At 52.7% G+C, this 19,813-nt stretch overlaps 1 protein-coding gene across 2 annotated transcripts in view; it reads right to left on the bottom strand.

Annotated features, from left to right (window-relative positions):
- ZBTB17 (zinc finger and BTB domain containing 17) overlaps positions 1 to 19,813 on the bottom strand; it is a 33,365-nt gene that overhangs the window by 5,298 nt on the left and 8,254 nt on the right. Inside the window, exons 1-2 of one of the 2 annotated variants that reach the window (XM_047871582.1) lie at positions 1,797 to 2,668; positions 891 to 1,097 (exon numbers count right to left, since the gene is read on the bottom strand). In XM_047871582.1, coding sequence (XP_047727538.1) covers positions 891 to 1,097; positions 1,797 to 1,845 — 256 coding nt within the window. In that variant the 5' untranslated portion in view covers positions 1,846 to 2,668. Of the gene's footprint in view, positions 1 to 890; positions 1,098 to 1,796; positions 2,669 to 19,813 lie in introns of those variants that run through there. The other variant, XM_047871584.1, reaches the window with a different exon arrangement.

Genomic DNA, 19,813 nt, shown 5'->3' with positions numbered 1-19,813 from the left:
CCCGTGCTGGCAGGTGGGCGGACAGCCTGGGGGTCCTCGGCCCAGACGGCGGCCTCCGAGATGAAGCACACCCGCACAGGGCAGGGGGTACGATGGCCGCCCTGCACGGGGGACAGCGGGGGTGAACGCCCACCCTGCACCAAGGACAGAGGGTGTGAACAGAGAACCGAGAGGAAAAACACCCGCCCTGCACGGAGGACCAGGGTGTAAACCTCTACCCTGCACAGAGGACGGCAGTGGGAACAACCCCCCCCCCCCCACCGCCCCCAGGGTAAGCTCTGGCCAGCCGCTGCACCCTACCACTGGCGGGCGCCCCAACACGAAGGTGTCGGCACTGGCTTTCCTCAGGGCTCTGCCACGAAGTATCTGACCTCCAGGCCAGTCACCTGACCTCTTTGGGTCTCAGCTTCCGTACCGGTAAGATGGGGGCACGGCACTTTGCCCTGACCTTCCCATGGCGCGTCATGCGGTTCCGGGCCAGAGCCAAATCCAGGCCCCGTTCGTTCCTTCCTCAACTGCAAGGTTTCCCGACACCCCTCCCATCTCCATCATAGTTAGCACTGGAGTAGGGGTTTGGGACCGACTCAGCAATGGGAAGGGGTCGGGGGCTGAGAGCCCACCTGTTCTCTGTCCCTCTTGACGAGCCTGTCCTGGTTCACTCCGGCTGAGAGCGTATCATGAGCCCTCCCTCGTCAGTTCTCCTTACCACCCGGCTCCCGGTCGAGAATGCGGTAGGAGCTTGGTGCCCATACACTCGTGGCAGCACCCGTGTGGGCGGCCTGGTGCACCTGACGCCTCGGAGGGGCCGCTCCCGGGAGGGCCGTGCGCGGCGCAGAGCCAGCCGCGGCCCCCGACCCTCACGGAGCCTGGCCCTGGACCCAACGGGGTACCTGCCGCGTTACTGATGTCCAGGTGCACCACGTCCTTCTGGTCCACGAAGAGCATCTTGAAGTACTCGCTGCAGGCCGCCAGCACTGCTTTGTGGGCCTTGAAGTCAACACCGTCCACCACAAAAGTGCAGTCACACAGAAGCCCCAGCTGCCGCTGCTGGTTCAGCTGCTCCAAGACGTGCTGGCTGTGCTGGGGAAAGTCCATGGCTGGGGAGAGCCAAAGGGCCTTTGCGTTAGCACAGAGACAGGGGGCCAGCCAGCCTGACAGTCGCCCCCCCCAAATTCCCAGGTGAGAAATGAGGGGGAGATGGGGAGAATTCAAACAAATCCACAAGGGGTAAAATCACTCCAGACTTCCTCTGCAAGCCAAGGCTCCTAGAGCCCCGGGTTTACTGGCCAGCAAAGTTCCCAACCACAAGCATGGAGGGACCAACACAAAACGGCCACCTTTGTGTCCTGCCAGGTAACACACATTAAAACAAAAAATCAAAAAACAAACACAAAACACAGATTACGGTGAGCATTTAAGAAAAAGACATGAGGGGCGCCTGGGTGGCGCAGTCGGTTAAGCGTCCGACTTCAGCCAGGTCACGATCTCGCGGTCCGGGAGTTCGAGCCCCGCGTCAGGCTCTAGGCTGATGGCTCAGAGCCTGGAGCCTGTTTCCGATTCTGTGTCTCCCTCTCTCTCTGCCCCTCCCCCGTTCATGCTCTGTCTCTCTCTGTCCCAAAAATAAATAAAAAACGTTGAAAAAAAAATTTAAAAAAAAAAAAAAAAAAAAGAAAAAGACATGGTCAGTTTAACATTTTTTTTATGAAAACAACGCATGACATAATTTTAGAAAAAAAGGACAGATCTTTCAATTCGATACATTTGGCCTTATGAAAACCTTTCTACTTTGTTCTTACTTTTCCCATTCTGCCACGCACAGGTGACAGATGTCTCATCACCCGGCATTTCAGCAACGGACCCTCTCCCGCTGCACCCACAGGGCTCTGGCAAAGTCCAGGAGAGAGGGATCTATCTCTCTCTCCCTCTCCCTCTCTCTCTCTCTGATTCAGAGGCTCAGGAAACGACATAAAGTCCTCTGCCTCCAGAACCGTCTCCAGGCTGTCCCCGGAGGAGGAATAGCTCTGGCCCTGACCCCAAGAGCTGCTGGGCTGGCTGCAGCTTCTCTGCCAGAGGCCTCACACAAAGGCCTGGAAATCCCGTAACAGTCTCAAGCGAAAATGCTCAGAAAAATTCCATGGCCCGGCGCCCAACAATCACGAACTACCACAGGCCGTGACTAAATAAGTATCTAAAGCAGCCCTCTCCTCCCCAGCAGCACCACACCGGAGTCAGTCTCAAGACCAGCATTTTATAGGGAAAGCAGCGGGCCCTCAGTTCAAGAAAGACCCAACTTCAAAATAAAAGTCAACGCCCCGCTCCTGGGACCGCATCACGTTGATCCACCAGGACCAGGCTGTCGGTGCCCTGGCCCGGCATCTGAGGTCTGGGTCTGCTCGGAGCTGCCCCCGGGCTGTTTCCGGGCAGGTGAGAATGACACTTTGGGGCTCCCAGCCCCCAGGGTGCAGCAGCCCCTCACTGGCTCCTGCTGTTCAGTTAAATCAGCCTCCTGGGGGTGAGTCACCGGTGCTGCTGCAGCCGCAGTGACCATGTAAGGCGGTGGGGCCGCCGCGAGGAGCCACGAGGAAAGCCACGCCCCCACACGAGGGGCTTAGCCAGCGCAGATCAGCCCCGAAGGACCAAAAGCCCACCCACCCTGTGGTGTCTGGAAACGGTTCAGAAGCGGGGCCACGTATTTGCGGAGCTGGGGGAAGTCACCGCGCGGCAGGCGGGGCTCCAAGGAGTAAGGGGGGATGCGGCAATGGCAACAGACTGTGCGCCCCACGTGCCAGCCTTCCTCTGAGCCACGAGTTCAGAGAAGCTGTTGCTGGGGACCCAGAAACACCCTTTCCCTCCCTCCGACGTCCCCAGGACGGTCCTTTGGTCCCAGCCTCCACACACAAGCTCCCAGACAGAGCCACGGCTTCTCGGTTCTCCGTTCCGTCGCGGTGCCAACGGCTGGAGCTCGAGTCAGCAGGGAAGCGCCAGGAGCCAGCCCTGGAGTCCAGAGGGGAGGCCTTCGGCATCCGCTGAGCAACCCGCTCTGGAGCCAAGCCAGCCAGCAGCAGCAGGGAGCCACCAAAGCGAAGGCCACGGCTGACACGCGACACCTGTGAAGGCATCCTTCTCTGTCTTTAATCTCTGGAAAAAGCGGGGAAGGAAGGTGTCTGCTTTCTCCAGAAACCTGTTTCTGGAGAACAAGGACAAGAACCAATGTCCAGTCCGCGGGTTAAACACCTAGGCCAGGGCACTCAGGCCTAGCATCTGAAAGCAATTCAGTCCAGGCCCGGCATACGTGGAACCAAAGGCAGGTGGCAAGGAGAGGCCTGGGCCAGCTCACCCGTACACCTGTCCTCTCACGACAGAAAAAGGCACTTGAGCAGACAGGTGAGTGCGTGGGAACACGGGCAGCCCCCGAGCCCCAGTCACCAGTCGCTGCCTGTGTCCTCTGAGGCCCAGGCGAAGCGGGTCTGGAGAGCAGAAGGGAGGACAACCAGAGGCCTAGGGGGCAGATGTTCCATCAGCCTCAGGGTAAGCCCATTCGGAGCTCCCTCACCTTCGCCAGCAGCCAACCCGAAAACTGAGCTGGGAGGAAGGGTCTCCCAGGTACACAAACCACCAGGGGGCATCAGCTGGCACCCCACCCCCACCCACCCACCCACCCCCGAGGCACAGAGCTGGTCCCAGGGCCCTCGCCCTCCAGCTTGGAACTCGACCTAACTTGCTGCGAAAGTAAACCTGAGAAGAGACTGCCGGCCAACAGGGTGGAAGGGGCCGATCAGTCCGGGGTAGCAGGGCACCCAAGGCCGCGAGGAGCCATCGTGCCGCCGTACGGCCTCAGCTTCCAGGGAAAGGGCACGAAGCAGGCTCTCCTGAGGCTGGACATGGGGGGTGGGCAGGGGCTTTCAGTTCAGAGGCTGTGGGGGGGCCAGTAAAGGTCCTGGGAGAGGGTGGCTGGTGGCCGGGTACCTCCAGTGTCCCCCACCCCCAGGAGAGCAGCGGTGCCCACGGGGAATGCCCCCTCCCCAACGCTAACCACGCTCTTCCGCTGCCAGCTGCCGCCCAGAAGTGGGCTCCTCCCCAAACATGGGTGTGGGGGTCTCCAGAGTCCTCTGCAGCTGTCCCAAAGCTGTCCCAACAGAGAAACACTCCTAAAGGGCACCTGTTCTGACAAAATCAAAGAAAGAAAAGGAAGAGAGAAAAAGGGAGAGGATAAGAGAGGAAGCAGCAAAAGAAACGGGGAGTGTGAGGGGGAAGGACAAGGAAGGAAGAGAAAGAAGGCGGCGCCCACAGGCCCGAGAAGCCAGGCTCACAAGCCCAGTCCTGCCATCAGCCCCGGGGAGGGCGAGCGCAGCCGTGGGGGCTCGGGCTCAGCGGGGGTGCCCACAGGCAGGCCACAACCCGCCCCCCCAGATGGGGCTCAGAGGCCCCCAGCTGCGTCCACCAGCTGGCCCAGCCTGCTAGAAAGCTCCACCAGCCCCTGTCTCCTCAAGGTGATGTGGCAAGCAGGTGAGGGGCCAGCTGGCCGGGCCCTTCCCTCGGAGGGGCTGAGCGAGAACAGGGGCACCAGAGGTGGCATGAAATGCTCTAGAATGATCACGGCAGTCCTCCCACTGTGTCCTGTTTCCTCTTTTACGCTCCACGGAGACAGGACCCCACCGCGATCCGGCCAGGTTTAGAGGCTCCAGGAAGAGGTGAGGGCGTGGAGACCCCGTACCTGCCTGGGCCGCACAGCCACATGCGTGGGTCCCGCGGGCCCGGGGGGCTGTCCACCCCCGTGCACACTCGGAGTCACCGTCTGAGGAGAGACCTGAAATGGTACAAGAGCAACAGCCCAGCCGCCTCTGGTCACCAGCGTCAGTGCTCGAGTGCGGTTCCCCCGGCCCCTGGCCGGCTCTGCGATGCCTTCGCTCAGGCCAAGGTGTGCGGGCCCCTGCTGCCTTCTTTCTCCTTGCTTTCGAGCGATAAAGGTGGGCCTTAGAGAAAACTACTAGAAGACCCTGAGAGCTTCGAACTAGAGAAAACGCAAACAGAACAGAGCCCACAAAGTCCTCACGTTAGATGTAGAAGATGAAGCCCCAAACCGGCACCCGACCGGCCCACTCAAGAAACTGGCCTGACCTTCCGCTCACTCACTGCACTCGGGCACCTTCCCCAGGACGCCACCAGCTGCTCTGTGGTTATCCCTGCGGAACGGGGCCGACTTCCCAGGCTCTGGGGACAGCCACCAACCTGGCTGGACGTACAGCCCCGGCCCGCCCCACAAGGAATTCATTCGGGGATGAAAAGGGACCTGGAGAGCGCCTGCAGCATGATTCCCAACAGGCCCGACTAAGCGACCGGACACGGACGGACGGCGTGGGCACCCTTCTCAGGACGGCCACCAACCGCTTCCCCTGTGCCAGAAGATTCCAGCTGCAGGTGGGGGCCCTGTGATGACTCTCACCAAGAGGCAGGGACTGTGCCTGCTGGAGGGACAGGACGCGTGGAGGGGCCTCCAGAGGCACACGATGAACTCGGAGGCCCTGGCTGACAGCAGTATGAGAGAACTTTCCTGGACCTTCCAGGCCAGCTATTAAACGGTCACATGAACGACCTCGACGCTCATGGAACAAAAGAAACTGCCCAGTCAACCCCCAACATCGGGAGAAGTAACAAACCGCCAATAGTCGAAGTCACTGAGTTTCAAGGTGGTTGCTCCCAGCGAGGGAGAGCGGACCCAGCCGGCAAAACCGTGAAGGCAGTGAGTACCAGAACACCCAGGACGATGGTTCTGTCCGGATGGCAGGAGGGGCAAGCAGAGGTCTTCTGAGACCCTGAGAGCATTCCGTCTCTTTAACTTGGACACACCTAGACGTATTATCTAAATCACACACACACAATCCATATACGTCTGTACGGTACCATTTCTCCAAAGTCGACACAATTTTCAGTAAGAAAAGAGAGAGGGACAGGTGCTACACTCAAGCCGCAGAGATGGGGTTATTTCCAAGCATGCTCCTGGCCTCTCTCACTGGGTGTCCGTCAGGTTTCAGCGGACTCGAGTGGGGTGCGTGGGGGGCTGGCCACGGCAAACACGGTGCCTCCCGTTCCCGCAGTTCCCAAACATCCGCAAGCAGATGAGGCCATAAGAAGGGCTTCTCCTTGGGTGGTGAAATGCAAGCACTTCAACAAAATCTGGATCCCAAGTCCCCACACCCCCGCCCCCGCCCCCACCCACGACGAAATGGTATTCGCGATGTCTCTTCAACACGCGCACGGCACCACCCGACCACCTGAGAACTAAGAACACGGCCACTCTGAGAGTCAAGTTCTGCACCGCGGCCTCCGGGACTCCAGGAGGCGAGAGGCAGTTCAGCACCGCGGCGACAGGGCCTCTGGGGTCGGGCCAGGTGGGACCCGAGTCCAGCTTCTGCCACCCACACCAGCCGTGCGTCTCCAGCAAAGCTCCTCCCCTGGCAAAACGGGGCCAGTGGGACCACTTCCCACGTGTGTTACAGGCTTACAGGAGATAAATGTAAGCACAGCACCTGTACAGTGCCTGACATACGGTAAACACTCAGAAACGAACGCTACCAGGAAAGAAAGATGCAAACTATGGCTGTATTTTTAGGTCGAAGATCGTATCAGATGGTTTCCACATATCCTTTTATGCTGGGTACCTTGGGTGCACCCGGTAACTATTTAGTGACTTGACCTTGTCAGGAAGTTGTAATCATAACCCATTATTCTTTCTAAAAGCAATCTGGAAAAATCCCAGAGCCCAATTAACATTAAGACAGGGAGGGCGTGAAGGGAGGAGCACTGGGCAAAAACCATCCAGAGCTACTTTCTCTGTGGGGGAAGCACTTTATATTGAACAACTGCTCTGTTAAGCCCCACGGGTGCTGCCGGGTGAAGGCTGGAGCACCTGCCCACAGCTCTAAGTGGGTCCACACAGCACCGCCCCATCTCAGAGTCAAAGGGGCACCTGTCAAACATGAAATATTACCCGGGTTATTAGCAAGCACCGAACTGCACGCAGAGGGAAGCCACCAAGCCAGGAAACAACTGGCCTACCGCGAGGAGACGCTGGCCTTGAGAAACAGCAGTCCCCAGCTCCCAGAACACAACGTGCCCGGGTGCAGGCCCGGACGTGACACAGCCGTGTCATGTCCGGGGGCAGGTAAGAGGGATCACCCTTCAGCTTCCAGTCGCTCGGCATTCCAGATCTTCTAGAAACACAGGTAGATCCCGTCTACAGCTGAGCACACACAAACTCAGGCCAAAGACATGGAAGGTCACAGCAGGCCAGCCTTGTAACTGTGAGACCTGCCGGCCCAGCCCGCCTACCCACCCGCCCAGGGTGACGAGCTGTCCCTTTCCAGCACAACATGGCAGAGGGGCAGATGCCAACAAAACCAGCTCTTCTAGCACCTTCCTCTTTGCCCAGCAAGGACGGCTCTGATATTAAGCTCTGATATCAAACTTTTAAAAATCAATTTCCCCTTTAGGGTGAACACACAAACGGACTCGGCCCTTCCCAACAGGCCCAGATTCTGATACTTCATCTTCCACTGGGTAATGGCCCCACTCTGAAAATCAACTGCTGCCGTCTACACGTTCCCACCAGCCAAGATTCAGTAGCATTTTCTTTGAAGTCCGTGTGACAAAAAAACCACGGATTTTTAAAACTCTAAAAATAATACCTAAATATAAACTGTACAACTGCCTCTGCTTTTCAAATTCTACAACCCCCATCATCTCGAACACTTAACCACGCTTCTGAACAGGGAACAGGCATCCCCTTCCCTGACCCCCGATGGAGCCCACCGCTCCAGGAATGTGGCCCGGTGGGAAGGTTGGCCGGCCCTGAGGAAAGGGCTGTCCCAGATCCCGGCGTGCCCATGCCAGTTCAGAATCTATCATGCTAGGACCTGCTCTGGGCACTCTTAAGAGCCTGACAGAGGGTGAGTTAAGGGCCTTGCTTCCAAAAGAGACAAAATCAGAATATGTGGGACTTGGTGGCATTTTATCATTCTCCCAACACGCCCCCCGGCCCCTCCACCCCAATACTCCCTGAGCACTGACATAGCCTGAAACAAGGCTGCTACTTTGCCTGGTCTCCCCTGGTTTAATAAACTCACTGCTGGGTGGGACAGACTGACTTCCTCCTCACAGCTGTTGACAGCACTGACCCCAGGACCTTGGCATCACACGATTACAAATCAAGTCGGGGAAGAGGCCTGTATAGAGAGGTAGGTGATTCCTGGCCTTTTTTTTTTTTTTTTAATGTTTATTTTGAGAGAGCATGCGCACACGCAAGTGGGGGATGGGGATGGACAGAGAGAGGGAGACAGAGAATAGCAACCAGGCTCCACGCTATAAATGCACAGCCCGAACCCACAAACCATGAGCTCATGATCTGAGCTGAAATCAAGAGTCAGAAGCCCAACTGACTGAGCTGCCCAGGCGCCCCTATTCCTGGACTTTTTGAGTGTGACTTACTCAAGGTCAAATATTCTGAGGACCCTCATGAGATGATAATCGTACTTCCGGTGCTCGTTAATGGAGAAAATAATAGACAAAAACCACTATGAAAAAGCATTTCCCTCCTACTAATCACAACAGCATCTCTGTGCATTTGAGAGGTCGTAAGAATGAGAAATCTCCTTCAATATACAGAGAACCGGGGAGGGGGGGGGGCACAATACAGCTGCGTGGCTACCTAACTATCACCTTCCCCTCTAAGGGTCCTCAGCCCCTAAATCGGGAAACAGACCCAGAGACAACAGCCTTTCACAGACACTGGAGGAGTGTCTGCTCACTACATTAGAGCTACAAGGCCTCAGGGGAGGGCGGGTAATAAATATGATATACAATCTCACGTGTTAAGTGTTGTGAAGAAGGCGCAAGAAGATGAGGAGACGAGAGGCAGAGGCTGTTTCATATTTAAGAAAACAGTCAAGGAAGGCCTCTCTGAGGAGGTGACGTTTAAGCCAAGACCTGAATGAAGTGGAAGAGAAAGCCACGTTGTTGCCGTAGAAGCCCAGAGACTGTTGCAGGAACAAGGAAGAGTAAACCCAAAGGCCCTGAGTCAGGCATGACCTTGACAAAGGGGCTGGGTGCCTGGAAAGGAGGAAGCTGGGGGGGGGGGGGGGGGGGGGGGCACGGGGTGGGCAGCGGCAGAGGCGGAGATCACTCAGGTTGATCAGAGGCAAGTCGGGCTTTGGAGTTTCTTCTAAGTGCACTGGGGGCCCCAGGGGACTGGGTGCAGAGGGGCGTGAAGGAGGCAGGAGGGGACAGAGGAACAGCAGGGAGGCAGGGAGAGGCAAGCAATGGAGGCCCCGCACCCAGGCAGGCGAGGCGGTCGGATCAGGAAGCTGTTTGGTAGAGACAACAGTCAGCTGATGCCAGGAAAGAAAGGAGTCAAAGGAGGACTCTAAATTGTTCTCTGAGAAACTGGCCGAGTGCTGGGGGCATTCCCTGAGGCGACGAGCGAGGCTGGTGTACCGGCTGAGACGGCCACAGGAGGGCCAGTGGTGACAGACACAGGACCAGGGCGGACCGGGGTCCCCACGGGAGCACATACTGGACAAAGAAGAGGAGACACCAGCAGATTCAGATCAAAGGATGTGCAAATGAATCCTGGCTCCGGTCTTGCCAGGGTGGCCTCAGGCAAGCTTCTCTGGGTTCTAGGCTGCTCACCCATTCACCAGGAAAACCACCACACCACTGTGAGGGCTAAAGACACAACACAGGGGTGCCTGGGTGGTTCGGTCAGTTAAGCGTCCAACTCTTGGTTTTGGCTCAGGTCAAGATCTCGTGGTTTGTGAGTTCGAGCCCCGAGTCGGGCTCCGCCCTGACAGTGCGGAACCTGCTTGGGACTCTCTCCCCCACCCACCTCTCTGCGCCCCTCCCCCACAGGGCACTCGTACTCTCTCTCAAAAATAAACTTTAAAAAAGAGAGACAGAGAAATAACAGGTCATACTGCACAAACACAGGCAAAGGTAGAATCAAATATTACATCTTTTTTTTTTTTTTAAGTTTATTTATTTTGAGAGAGAGACAGCATGTGCGGGGGAGGGGGAGGGGGGGAGGGGGGGGAGAGGGGGAGAGAGGGGGGAGGGAGGGGGAGGGAGGGGGAGGGAGGGGGAGGGAGGGGGAGGAAGGGGGAGGAAGGGGGAGGGAGGGGGAGGGAGGGGGAGGGGGAGGGGGAGAGGGAGGGAGGGAGGGAGGGAGAGAGGGAGGGAGAGAGGGAGGGAGAGAGGGAGGGAGAGAGGGAGGGAGAGAGGGAGGGAGAGAGGGAGGGAGAGAGGGAGAATCCCAAGCAGGCTCTGCACTGCCCACGCAGGGCTCAAACCCACAAAAACAGGAGATCATGACCTGAGCTGAAACCGAGAGTCAGACGCTTGACTGAGCCACCCAAGCAGCCCATTTCTCTTAACACAGGTCTGTGACTGATACACAGTTGAACAAAAAGGGTAAAAAATGAATTAAAACAAACCAAACCAGGTTCTCCCAAGCGAACCCCCTTTGCCATTGAGGCACGCGGCTCCTCTCCACAGCAGGGGGACAGAGAGGAGGGAGCCACGGCCTGGTCCAACGTGACAAAAGGGCACTCGGGTCTCGGGCGTTGTGTCCATCTGGCTTCAAACTTCTGCTGTGAAGCCTCTGTTACTGTGTCTCTTCGGCAGAAAGCCTGAGGCGGGTCGCCCACTGAGGTTAACACGGTTGGATTCGGGGGTCTAACCTTCACGTGTGGTGGCCGAGGGGACAGCGTAGCAAACTTACACTTGAAACCAACCGCAGAGGACTGCCCAGTGCAGGTGACCTGATGGGAGCTGGCGGCCCTCCCGGGAACAAGGTCAGGCCTAGGCGCCCACCTTCAAGGACCTTTCACCGGGGACAAGGTTCCAGACCCCGTCGCCATCCTCTGCTGAGTTCTGAAGGGGTGCCACAGGAGGATACGGTACCTGGTCACAGCCAACAAGACACACGAACAAAGGCAAGAAGGACGTTCAGAGAAGAGGACAGCATACGCGACGGGGTGCGTTCAGAAGAAAAACTGGTGCGCGGGCTCGGGACCGGGTGGGGGAGGGACAGCACACCTCAGCATCCCAAGAGAAACGACGGAGTGGAAAACGTGGTGAGAAATGCAGCTGGAGGGACAGGCCGGAGCCAGGCACACAGGGCCATGCCCACCATGCCAGGACCTCGCGTTCGTGCCTGGCCGTCGGGAGCCTTGCCGGGGGTTTGAGCAAGGGGGGGCCACGGTGAGGTTCACATTTCTGAAAGGTCACTCTGGCTGCATCGGTATGGAGAACAGACTCAAAGAGGAAGGGCCAGAAGCAGAAAAAGCGGTTAGAAAGTCCCACAGTGCTGGACCCTTGGGATGGGAAAAATGAGGCAATGTCACACCCAGCTAGCACCAGGAGGGTGCACACATTCACGCGGACCTTTCAGGGCAACCCGTGCAAATGGCCTGCCCATTAAACATTGTAACATCCTTTGAAAAATGTTGAGTACGTCTTCTCGGAGCGGCTCAAAGTCCTTTAACACACTAGGAACCTGACCCTTCCTAGGGGAAGCCGGGCCGTGCGGTCTGTGCAAAACCATCAGCCCAGGCTGTGACATCCTAGCTCATATGTCACTGGAAGTACAAGGCACAGGGGAGGGGCCCTCGGAGGAGCAGGGCAAGGGCAGGAAGGAGCTGTACTTGCCAGGGCACATCCTTTCTGCATTCTCTTTTACCACTTCTAAATGTTAGCCATTAACAAAGTCAAACCAAGTTAAAAAAAAGGAAGAAGGAAGGAAGGAGAAAGATAAGTGTCCGCAATGCCTGAGCGCCTTCATTTCTCTTTACTATAAAACTTCTAAGACATTTTCTATGAGACCTGGTGACTCAAAACTTCTCAACGGGAAAACATTTCTCATAGGGGAAATGGAAAATTATGGTAATTTGCACAACGAATGTGTCACCCGAGAAATCTTTATGAGCAGAAATTCCTTACGGGGACAAAAGTGAAAATCCCCTAGAAGAGCAGCCGGCGGCCTTTGCCAGGTGCGGCCGAGCCGCTCGGACGCCGTGATGACCTTCCAGAGAGGCTCACACGCAGCTCTGCGTGCGGCCTCAGGGACCTGCCGGACCCCTGGCCCCAGTCACCCCCTCCTGCCTCGGCATCGAACCAAAGCGGGCCGAGCACCTCGGGTTCCTTTCTTGAAATGGGGAGGATGAGGATACAAGTTCCCGCCGCATAACGCGGCTGCCGGCGACCATCATTCCAGCTGCACGTGAACCCACGCTAGCGATACCGAAGGAGAAAGGGGAATCTGATGCCAACTTCTTCTAAAAGAAGATGTGAAATCTCACCAGGCCCCCATGAAATGAAAGACGACCAGGAAAAGGCCCTGCAAATGGCAATGCTTATTCCGCTCAACAGTAACCGAAACACAGGCTGCAGAGCTCATCCTTGATGGCAAAAGTCGCCTACCTGCTCTCTGTAAAGAACACGATGATTCTGGAGGAACACCGGGGCTTTCATTGAGAAAGCAGGTAGAACATGACAATCCCAAAGGAAGGATTAGTTGTCCCATGATACTAGTCAGGGTCGGGACCCAAGCCAAAAAGAAAAAGGAAGTTGAGTACCAACTGTTTGGGAGTGGATGTATTCGGACTTCAACGTAGCACATGCATTTCACGTGACTTTTCCTCGGCTTGTTTCCTCACTAGGATTCGTGACTGCTAAGATCCCTTCTAGTGTGAAGATTTAATAAACGTTGAATAAATGCTTTCATCAATAAGACTGCCAGATGACAAATGTATAACAGATACCAAGCGAGCGACAAAAATGAGACCGTAACCCAGCACTGAGCAGACTTTCATTTAAAACTTTCCCTATATGGGGTGCCTGGGTGGCTCACTCAGTTAAGCGTCCGACTTTGGCTCAGGTCACGATCTCGCGGTCCGTGAGTTCAAGCCCCGCGTCGGGCTCTGTGCTGACTGCTCAGAGCCTGGAGCCTGTTTCAGATTCTGTGTCTCCCTCTCTCTCTGACCCTCCCCCATTCATGCTCTGTCTCTGTCTCAAAAATAAATAAACGTTAAAAAGAAAAAATTAAAAACAAAAAACAAAAAACTTTCCCTATATTGGAGGACACCTGGGTGGCTCAGTCTGTTGAGCATCTGACTTTGGCTCAGGCCATGAGTTTGCAGTTCGTGGGTTCGAGCCCTTCATTGGGCTCTGTGCTGTCAGCGCAGAACCTGCTTTGGATCCTCTGTCTTCCTCCCTCTCTGCTCCTCCCCCACTCACACTCTCCCTCGCAAAATTAAACATTTAAAAAAACAAAAACCTTCCCTGTATGGGAAATCTTGAGATGGACAAGAGCTACACAGGACATATATATTCGGATACAGAACTATGCACAGCAGAAGCCAGCACGAAATTGTCTACTTACCATTCCAGATAGTTGGTTCGACTGAAAATATTTTGTAAAACTTGACTGAAGAAAACTAAATGAGTACAAGGATATTTTAGAGGGCTATTTTGGGTTATGTTAGGCCTGGATAACAAGTGGTCAAGAACTCAATGTCTCCATTTCCAATGATTTAAAAAAAAATTTTTTTTAATGTTTTTATTTATTTTTGAGACAGAGAGAGACAGAGCATGAGCAGGGGAGGGGCAGAGAGAGAGGGAGACACAGAATCGGAAGCAGGCTCCAGGCTCTGAGCCGTCAGCACAGAGCCCGACGCGGGGCTCGAACTCACGGAGTGTAAGATCATGACCTGAGCTGAAGTCGGCCATTTAACCGACTGAGCCACCCAGGCGCCCCTCCAATGGTTTTTTAAAACTGCTGTGCTCCTCAACTCCAGCTGCTAAAGGGCAGCTCTAGAACAGTTTCTGGACAACAGCCCTGGGAGGATTCAGGAAGCTCAGGGCCCCAGCGCTTGCCCTTGAACAAACAGCGCTGGCTGACCTCCAGCCCCTCAAATCCCCTCCACCTGCAACAGCCGTGAATCAGCAAAGCTGCTGGAAGCCTTTTAACGATTGATTGACTCGCAAACGCTGGCGGTTTTTCAGCCAGTCGCTTTGGAGTGGGAGCTTCCGAGAGAAACTTGGAAAGCACCCCTAGTTGCTGCCTGGTTCCTGTTTCCCGGTCCTAAGGCCTGAGAGAGACCAAGAGAGACCGAGAGAGAGACACAAACAGGTACAGAAAGACAGCTTGCAGCAGCCCTCTGAGGTATGCAGACCAGCCCCAAGGGGCCACTTACTGGGGCCACAGTGGGGGAAGTCAGCACAAACACTTAATTCTTAGAAGTATGGAAGACTGGTCAGCATTCTAAATGTTCTGTTCCTTTTTTTTTTTTTTTAAGAGTTTATTTTTATGTAATCTCTACATGCAACACGGGGCTCAAACTCACAACCCTGAGATCAAGAGCCACACGCACCACTGACCCAGGCCAGCCAGGTGCCCCTAAATGTTCTGTTTCATGATTTTACCCTTATCTTCTCAACTTCCCAAATGTAAATATAAATTAGGGGTGAATATTTGCAGCCTATGTTGCAAATAAGAGTTAACACTCTTGTTATACAAAAGGCTCCTCATACAAACAACAATGAAAACGTTATGTCCCCGTAAAAGCTTGTACACAAATGTTCACGGCAGCATTACTTGTAATAGTCAAAAGGTGGAAACAACCCAAATGTCCGTCAACTGATGGATAAATAAAACGTGGTGGGTCCAGGCAATAGAATACTGGACAATAAAAAAGTAATGATAAAGGGGTGCCTGGGTGGCTCAGTCGGTTAAGAATCTGACTCGTGAGCTCAGCTCAGGTCTTGATCGCAGGGTCATGAGTTCAAGCCCCACGCTGGGCTCCACACTGGGCGTCAAGGTTACTTAAACAAAACAAAAAAGTAAAAATATACGCTACAACATGAATGAACCTGGAAAATATTATGCTAAGTGAAGGCAGCCAAAAGACCACAAGTTACAGGATTATATTCACATGAAATGTCCAGAACAGGCATATCCATAAGGATAAATAATGACTGCCTACTAGGGCTCGGGGAGACAGAGTTTGGAAACAAAGAGTGACTGGTAATGGGTTTCTTTCGAGATAATACAAATGTTCTGAAAATAGAGGTGATAGTTGTGCAACTCTGGGAATATACTGCAAGCCATTTAATTGTACACTTTTTTTTTAACGTTTATTTTTGAGAGAGAGAGAGAGAGAGAGAGAGAGAGACACACACAGTGTGAGTGAGGGAGGGACAGAGACAGGAAGACACAGAATCCAAAGCAGGCTCCAGGCTCTGAGCGGTCAGCACAGAGCCCGATGTGGGGCTCAAACCCGTGAGACGTGAGATCATGACCTGAGCCGAAGTCAGATGCTTCACCAACTGAGCCACCCAGGCACCCCAATTGTACGCTTTAAATGGGTGCTGCATAGGTATCTCAATAAAGCTATTAAAAATTAACAAGAAAAGGGGCGCCTGGGTGGCGCAGTCGGTTAAGCGTCCGACTTCAGCCAGGTCACGATCTCGCGGTCCGTGAGTTCGAGCCCCGCGTCAGGCTCTGGGCTGATGGCTCGGAGCCTGGAGCCTGTTTCTGATTCTGTGTCTCCCTCTCTCTCTGCCCCTCCCCCGTTCATGCTCTGTCTCTCTCTGTCCCAAAAATAAATAAAAAACGTTGAAAAAAAAATTAAAAAAAAAAAAAATTAACAAGAAAAAAAAAAGCTCCCAACAGAAAAATGAGTCAAGGAAATGAGGCAATTCACAAAAGAAACACAGGTGGTCAATGTATTCTATACAGAAAAAAAGACATTCAGCCTAATAAAGAAATATAAAGAAGTACGAGATAGCACTTCCAGAACAGGGCGGGCAAAAATCTAAAAGACTGACAGTTTCCACTGTGGGCCAGGGCGTGTTCTCAGGATCATGAAATGGTACATTCTGTCTAGATGGCGGCCTGCTGATACTGATGCGAATTTTTAATGCATTCGTTGGTTGGGTAAAAACTAATGCTTGGATGTGAGTAGCTGATCAGAGAGCCCACGGTACAGATGCGGCGATTTCCCAATCGGATGGGGATTTCGCCCAGCTGGGAAAAACTGAGTCCTGGTAAAGGACTGTGGGTGGGACCGTGTGCCTGTGCCCGGAGAAAACAGCCTTGCTAATATGTAATCAGCTCCACCACGTGAAACAACTGGGAGGTTACCAAGATCACAGGCTCGTCATTTCCAAAGGGCAGCAGCACGTGGAGAAAATGCCGTCAAAGGGAATAACTGATAGCTGCTGTAGCTGCCTGCCTGCCTGCCTGCCTGCAGCGTGTTCCAGAATACATGCTACGTCATCACTACCCGCAGTAATCCCCAGAGAAGGGTGTTAATGTGATCACCCCCACTGTGCAGATAAGCAAATCAAGGCTCAGAGAGGTTGTCAGCTGACCCAGCTCTCACCGACACGCCCAGATTCAAGGCCAAGTCCATCATACTCTAAAGATGTGCTCTTTCCACTTCAGAAAAGGACAAAACCTCCGCAGACATGGAGTGCCAGCCTCAAAAGACCCTTAGTCTGTCCCCAAAGGGCAAATTCTGTCATTAACTGGCACTTACCAACTCCTTTTCCTTATACTAATGAGTGTTACAAAACATCTTACGAAAACCCTTAGCGCACATCACTAAGTCTTAGTTCGAATCTCCGGTGTTTCCTGCTGCCAGAGGAAACACAGGATTAAAACTCGGAAACATCCTGATTTCTGGAAGCGTGGCACACCAGGTAACCAGGCCAAGTCTCACAGCAAACAACTACAAATGCTGAAGGAAAACTGTGAGAACTTTTTTTTCAAATGCATCAAAGAACCGGCAAGTCAGTGAGGAACACTGCGAGGTCAAACAAAATTCAGCAAAGGCTGGAATCCAGAGAGCAAGTGGAGGTTTGAGGGTGGGTATCAAAGGCACCTGCAGAACTGAGCGAGCTCAAGTTCTCCCTCCCTCCTAAGGAGGGAGGTCTCGTGTGAGAATCCTCCAGAATAAAGCTGGAGCCACAAAGGACGATAAGTCAATGGAAAAAAGGACGGCACAGAAACTGCCTATACCAAAATCTTGGCAGGGAAAATCCCCCCCCTCCACCGCCCCAAGAACTGGTAAACACTAGAAAGCCCCAAATAGATGATAGCCCAAACTGACACATTATAAAAGATATACTTCAGGGAGACAAAAAGTGATCCCAGAATGAAAATATTAAATGCAAGAAAGAATGAGGACCAACTAAAGTAGTCAATAATAATTGAGTGAATCCAAACAATACTGAACTTATGGCATCTTCCAAACTTTAAAAAAAGAACTAAAATGCACACCAATAGAATAAAAGGAGGGAGTGATGGGAATTAAAGTGTGCTAAGGTCCTTGATTGTTTGACAGTAGGCTTTGAAGACAGTGACTAAAGTTAGACTTTGGTGATTTATGTAAACTGGAAGATATACCATGTTCATGAAAGACTTGAACATCATAAAAATGCCAACTCTATCCAAATTGATATGGAATAAATTCAAAAACAATTCTAATAAAGGATCCCAACAACCTTTTATGGAATTTGACAAGCACAATCTAAAATGAAGATGGGGGCACCTGGGTGGCTCAGCTGGTTAAGCATCTGACTCTTAATCTTGGCTTAGGGTATTTGGCTCATGCTCCATGAGATTAAGCCCCACATCAGGCTCTGTGCTGACAGCATGGAGTCTGCTTGAGAGTCTCTCCCCACCCCCTTCCCCACTTGCACATACTCTCGCTCAAGATAAACGTTAAAAAATGAAATGAAATTAAAATGGAAGAGCAAAGGGCCAAAGCCCTACTAGGTTCCAAGAACTATCACATAAAAATTCAGCCATTAAGGCAGAATGATATTGGCACAGAGACGGAGAATAGTAAAGAGCTCAGAAACAGGTCCACGTTATCTGTGGACATTGACGTATTAAGACGGTCAGTGGTCACATTTACAGATCCATACGAAAGGGATTTTTCCCCCCAATAAATAGTACTAGGACAATTTAGTCCATTTATATTTATTTTCTTTTTAAAGGAGGGGTGCCCAGATGGTTCCATTAATCATCCAACTCTTGATTTGGGCTCAGGTCATGATCTCATGGTTGGTGGGATGGAGTCCTGCGCTGGGCTCTGTGCTGGTGGCAGCTCACACGTGTGTGCTCTCTCTCTCTCTCAAAATAAACTTAAAAAAAATTTTTTTAAATAAAAATTTGTGGGGGGGCGGGGTGCCTGGGTGACTCAGTCGGTTGAGCGTCCGACTTCGGCTCAGGTCATGATCTCGCAGTTCGTGGGTTCGAGCCCCGCGTCGGGGTTCTGTGCTGACAGCTCAGAGCCTGGAGCCTCTTTCAGATTCTGTCTGTCTGTCTCTCTCTCTCTCTCTCTCTCTCTCTCTCTCTCTCTCTGCGCCTCACCCACTCACACTCTATCTCTCCTTCAAAAATAAATAAACATTAAAAAAAAATTGGGGGGAGCATGGCTCAGACGGTTAAGCATCCAACTTCAGCTCAGGTCATGATCTCACAGGTTTGAGCCCCGCGTCAGGTTCTGGGCCGACAGTTCAGAGCCTGGAGCCTGCTTTGGACAGACTCTCTCTCTCTCCCCCCCCCGCCCCTCCCCCACTCATGCTGTCTCTCTCAAAAATAAACATTAAAAAAATTTTAGGTGTGCCTGGGTGACTCAGCTGAGTGTCCGACTTTGGCTCAGGTCATGATCGTGCTGCTCTTGGGTTCCAGCCCCGCATCAGGCTCTGTGCCAACAGCTCAGATCTGTGCCTCCCTCCCTCTCTCTGCCCCTCCCCAGCTCATGCGCTCTCTCTCTCTCAAAAATGAATAAACATTAAAAAAGCTTAAAAGTTGTTTTAAATAAGATTTTTTTTTTTTTTTAATTTTTTTTTTTTTCAACGTTTATTTATTTTTGGGACAGAGAGAGACAGAGCATGAACGGGGGAGGGGCAGAGAGAGAGGGAGGCACAGAATCGGAAACAGGCTCCAGGCTCCGAGCCATCAGCCCAGAGCCTGACGCGGGGCTCGAACTCCCGGACCGCGAGATCGTGACCTGGCTGAAGTCGGACGCTTAACCGACTGCGCCACCCAGGCGCCCCTAAATAAGTTTTTGAAAAAGGAAAAAAGAAATCAGCCCCCTATCTCATAGCATACACAAACATAATTTTAAATGGACTAAAGACCGTAACGTAAAAGGCAAAATCAAAAAATGTTTGGACGACAACATACAGGGGAATATTTTTATAAAGTAGGAAGGAAGTTCTTAAAAGGAACAGAAAGTGCAAACCATAAAAGAAAAAAAATGATAAACATTAAAATTAAGAATTTGTTAAAAAAAAAAAAAACCACAGTGAAAAGCAACAAACAGGAGGAAACGGACAGGTACAACACATATAACCGACAAAGGGCCAGTCTACAAAACAAAAACAAACAAGAAATCCATATACAATAAAAAGACAGGGGAGCCCAGGTGGCTCAGTCGGTTGAGCGTCTGACTTCGGTTCAGGTCATGATCTTGCAGTTCGTGAGTTCAAGCCCCGCGTCGGGCTCTGTGCTGACCGCTCAGAGCCTGGAGCCTGCTTCGGATTCTGTGTCTCCCTCTGTCTGCCCCTCCACTGCTTGTACTCTGTCTCTCACATTGTCTCAAAAATAAATAAACATTAATAAAATGAAATAAAATCGACAACCCAGTAGAGAAATAAGCAAAAGATTTAAGCAGCTTTTTCACAGCAGCTGAAACCTGAATACTTTTCATAAGTATATGAAAAGATGCTTAGCCCACTAATCATG

The sequence above is a fragment of the Prionailurus viverrinus genome, chromosome C1 (assembly GCF_022837055.1).
Source record: "Prionailurus viverrinus isolate Anna chromosome C1, UM_Priviv_1.0, whole genome shotgun sequence".
Lineage (NCBI taxonomy): Eukaryota > Metazoa > Chordata > Mammalia > Carnivora > Felidae > Prionailurus > Prionailurus viverrinus.
The sequence above is the reverse complement of the archived record's forward strand: the minus strand, read 5'-3'. Positions and strand labels throughout refer to the sequence as shown.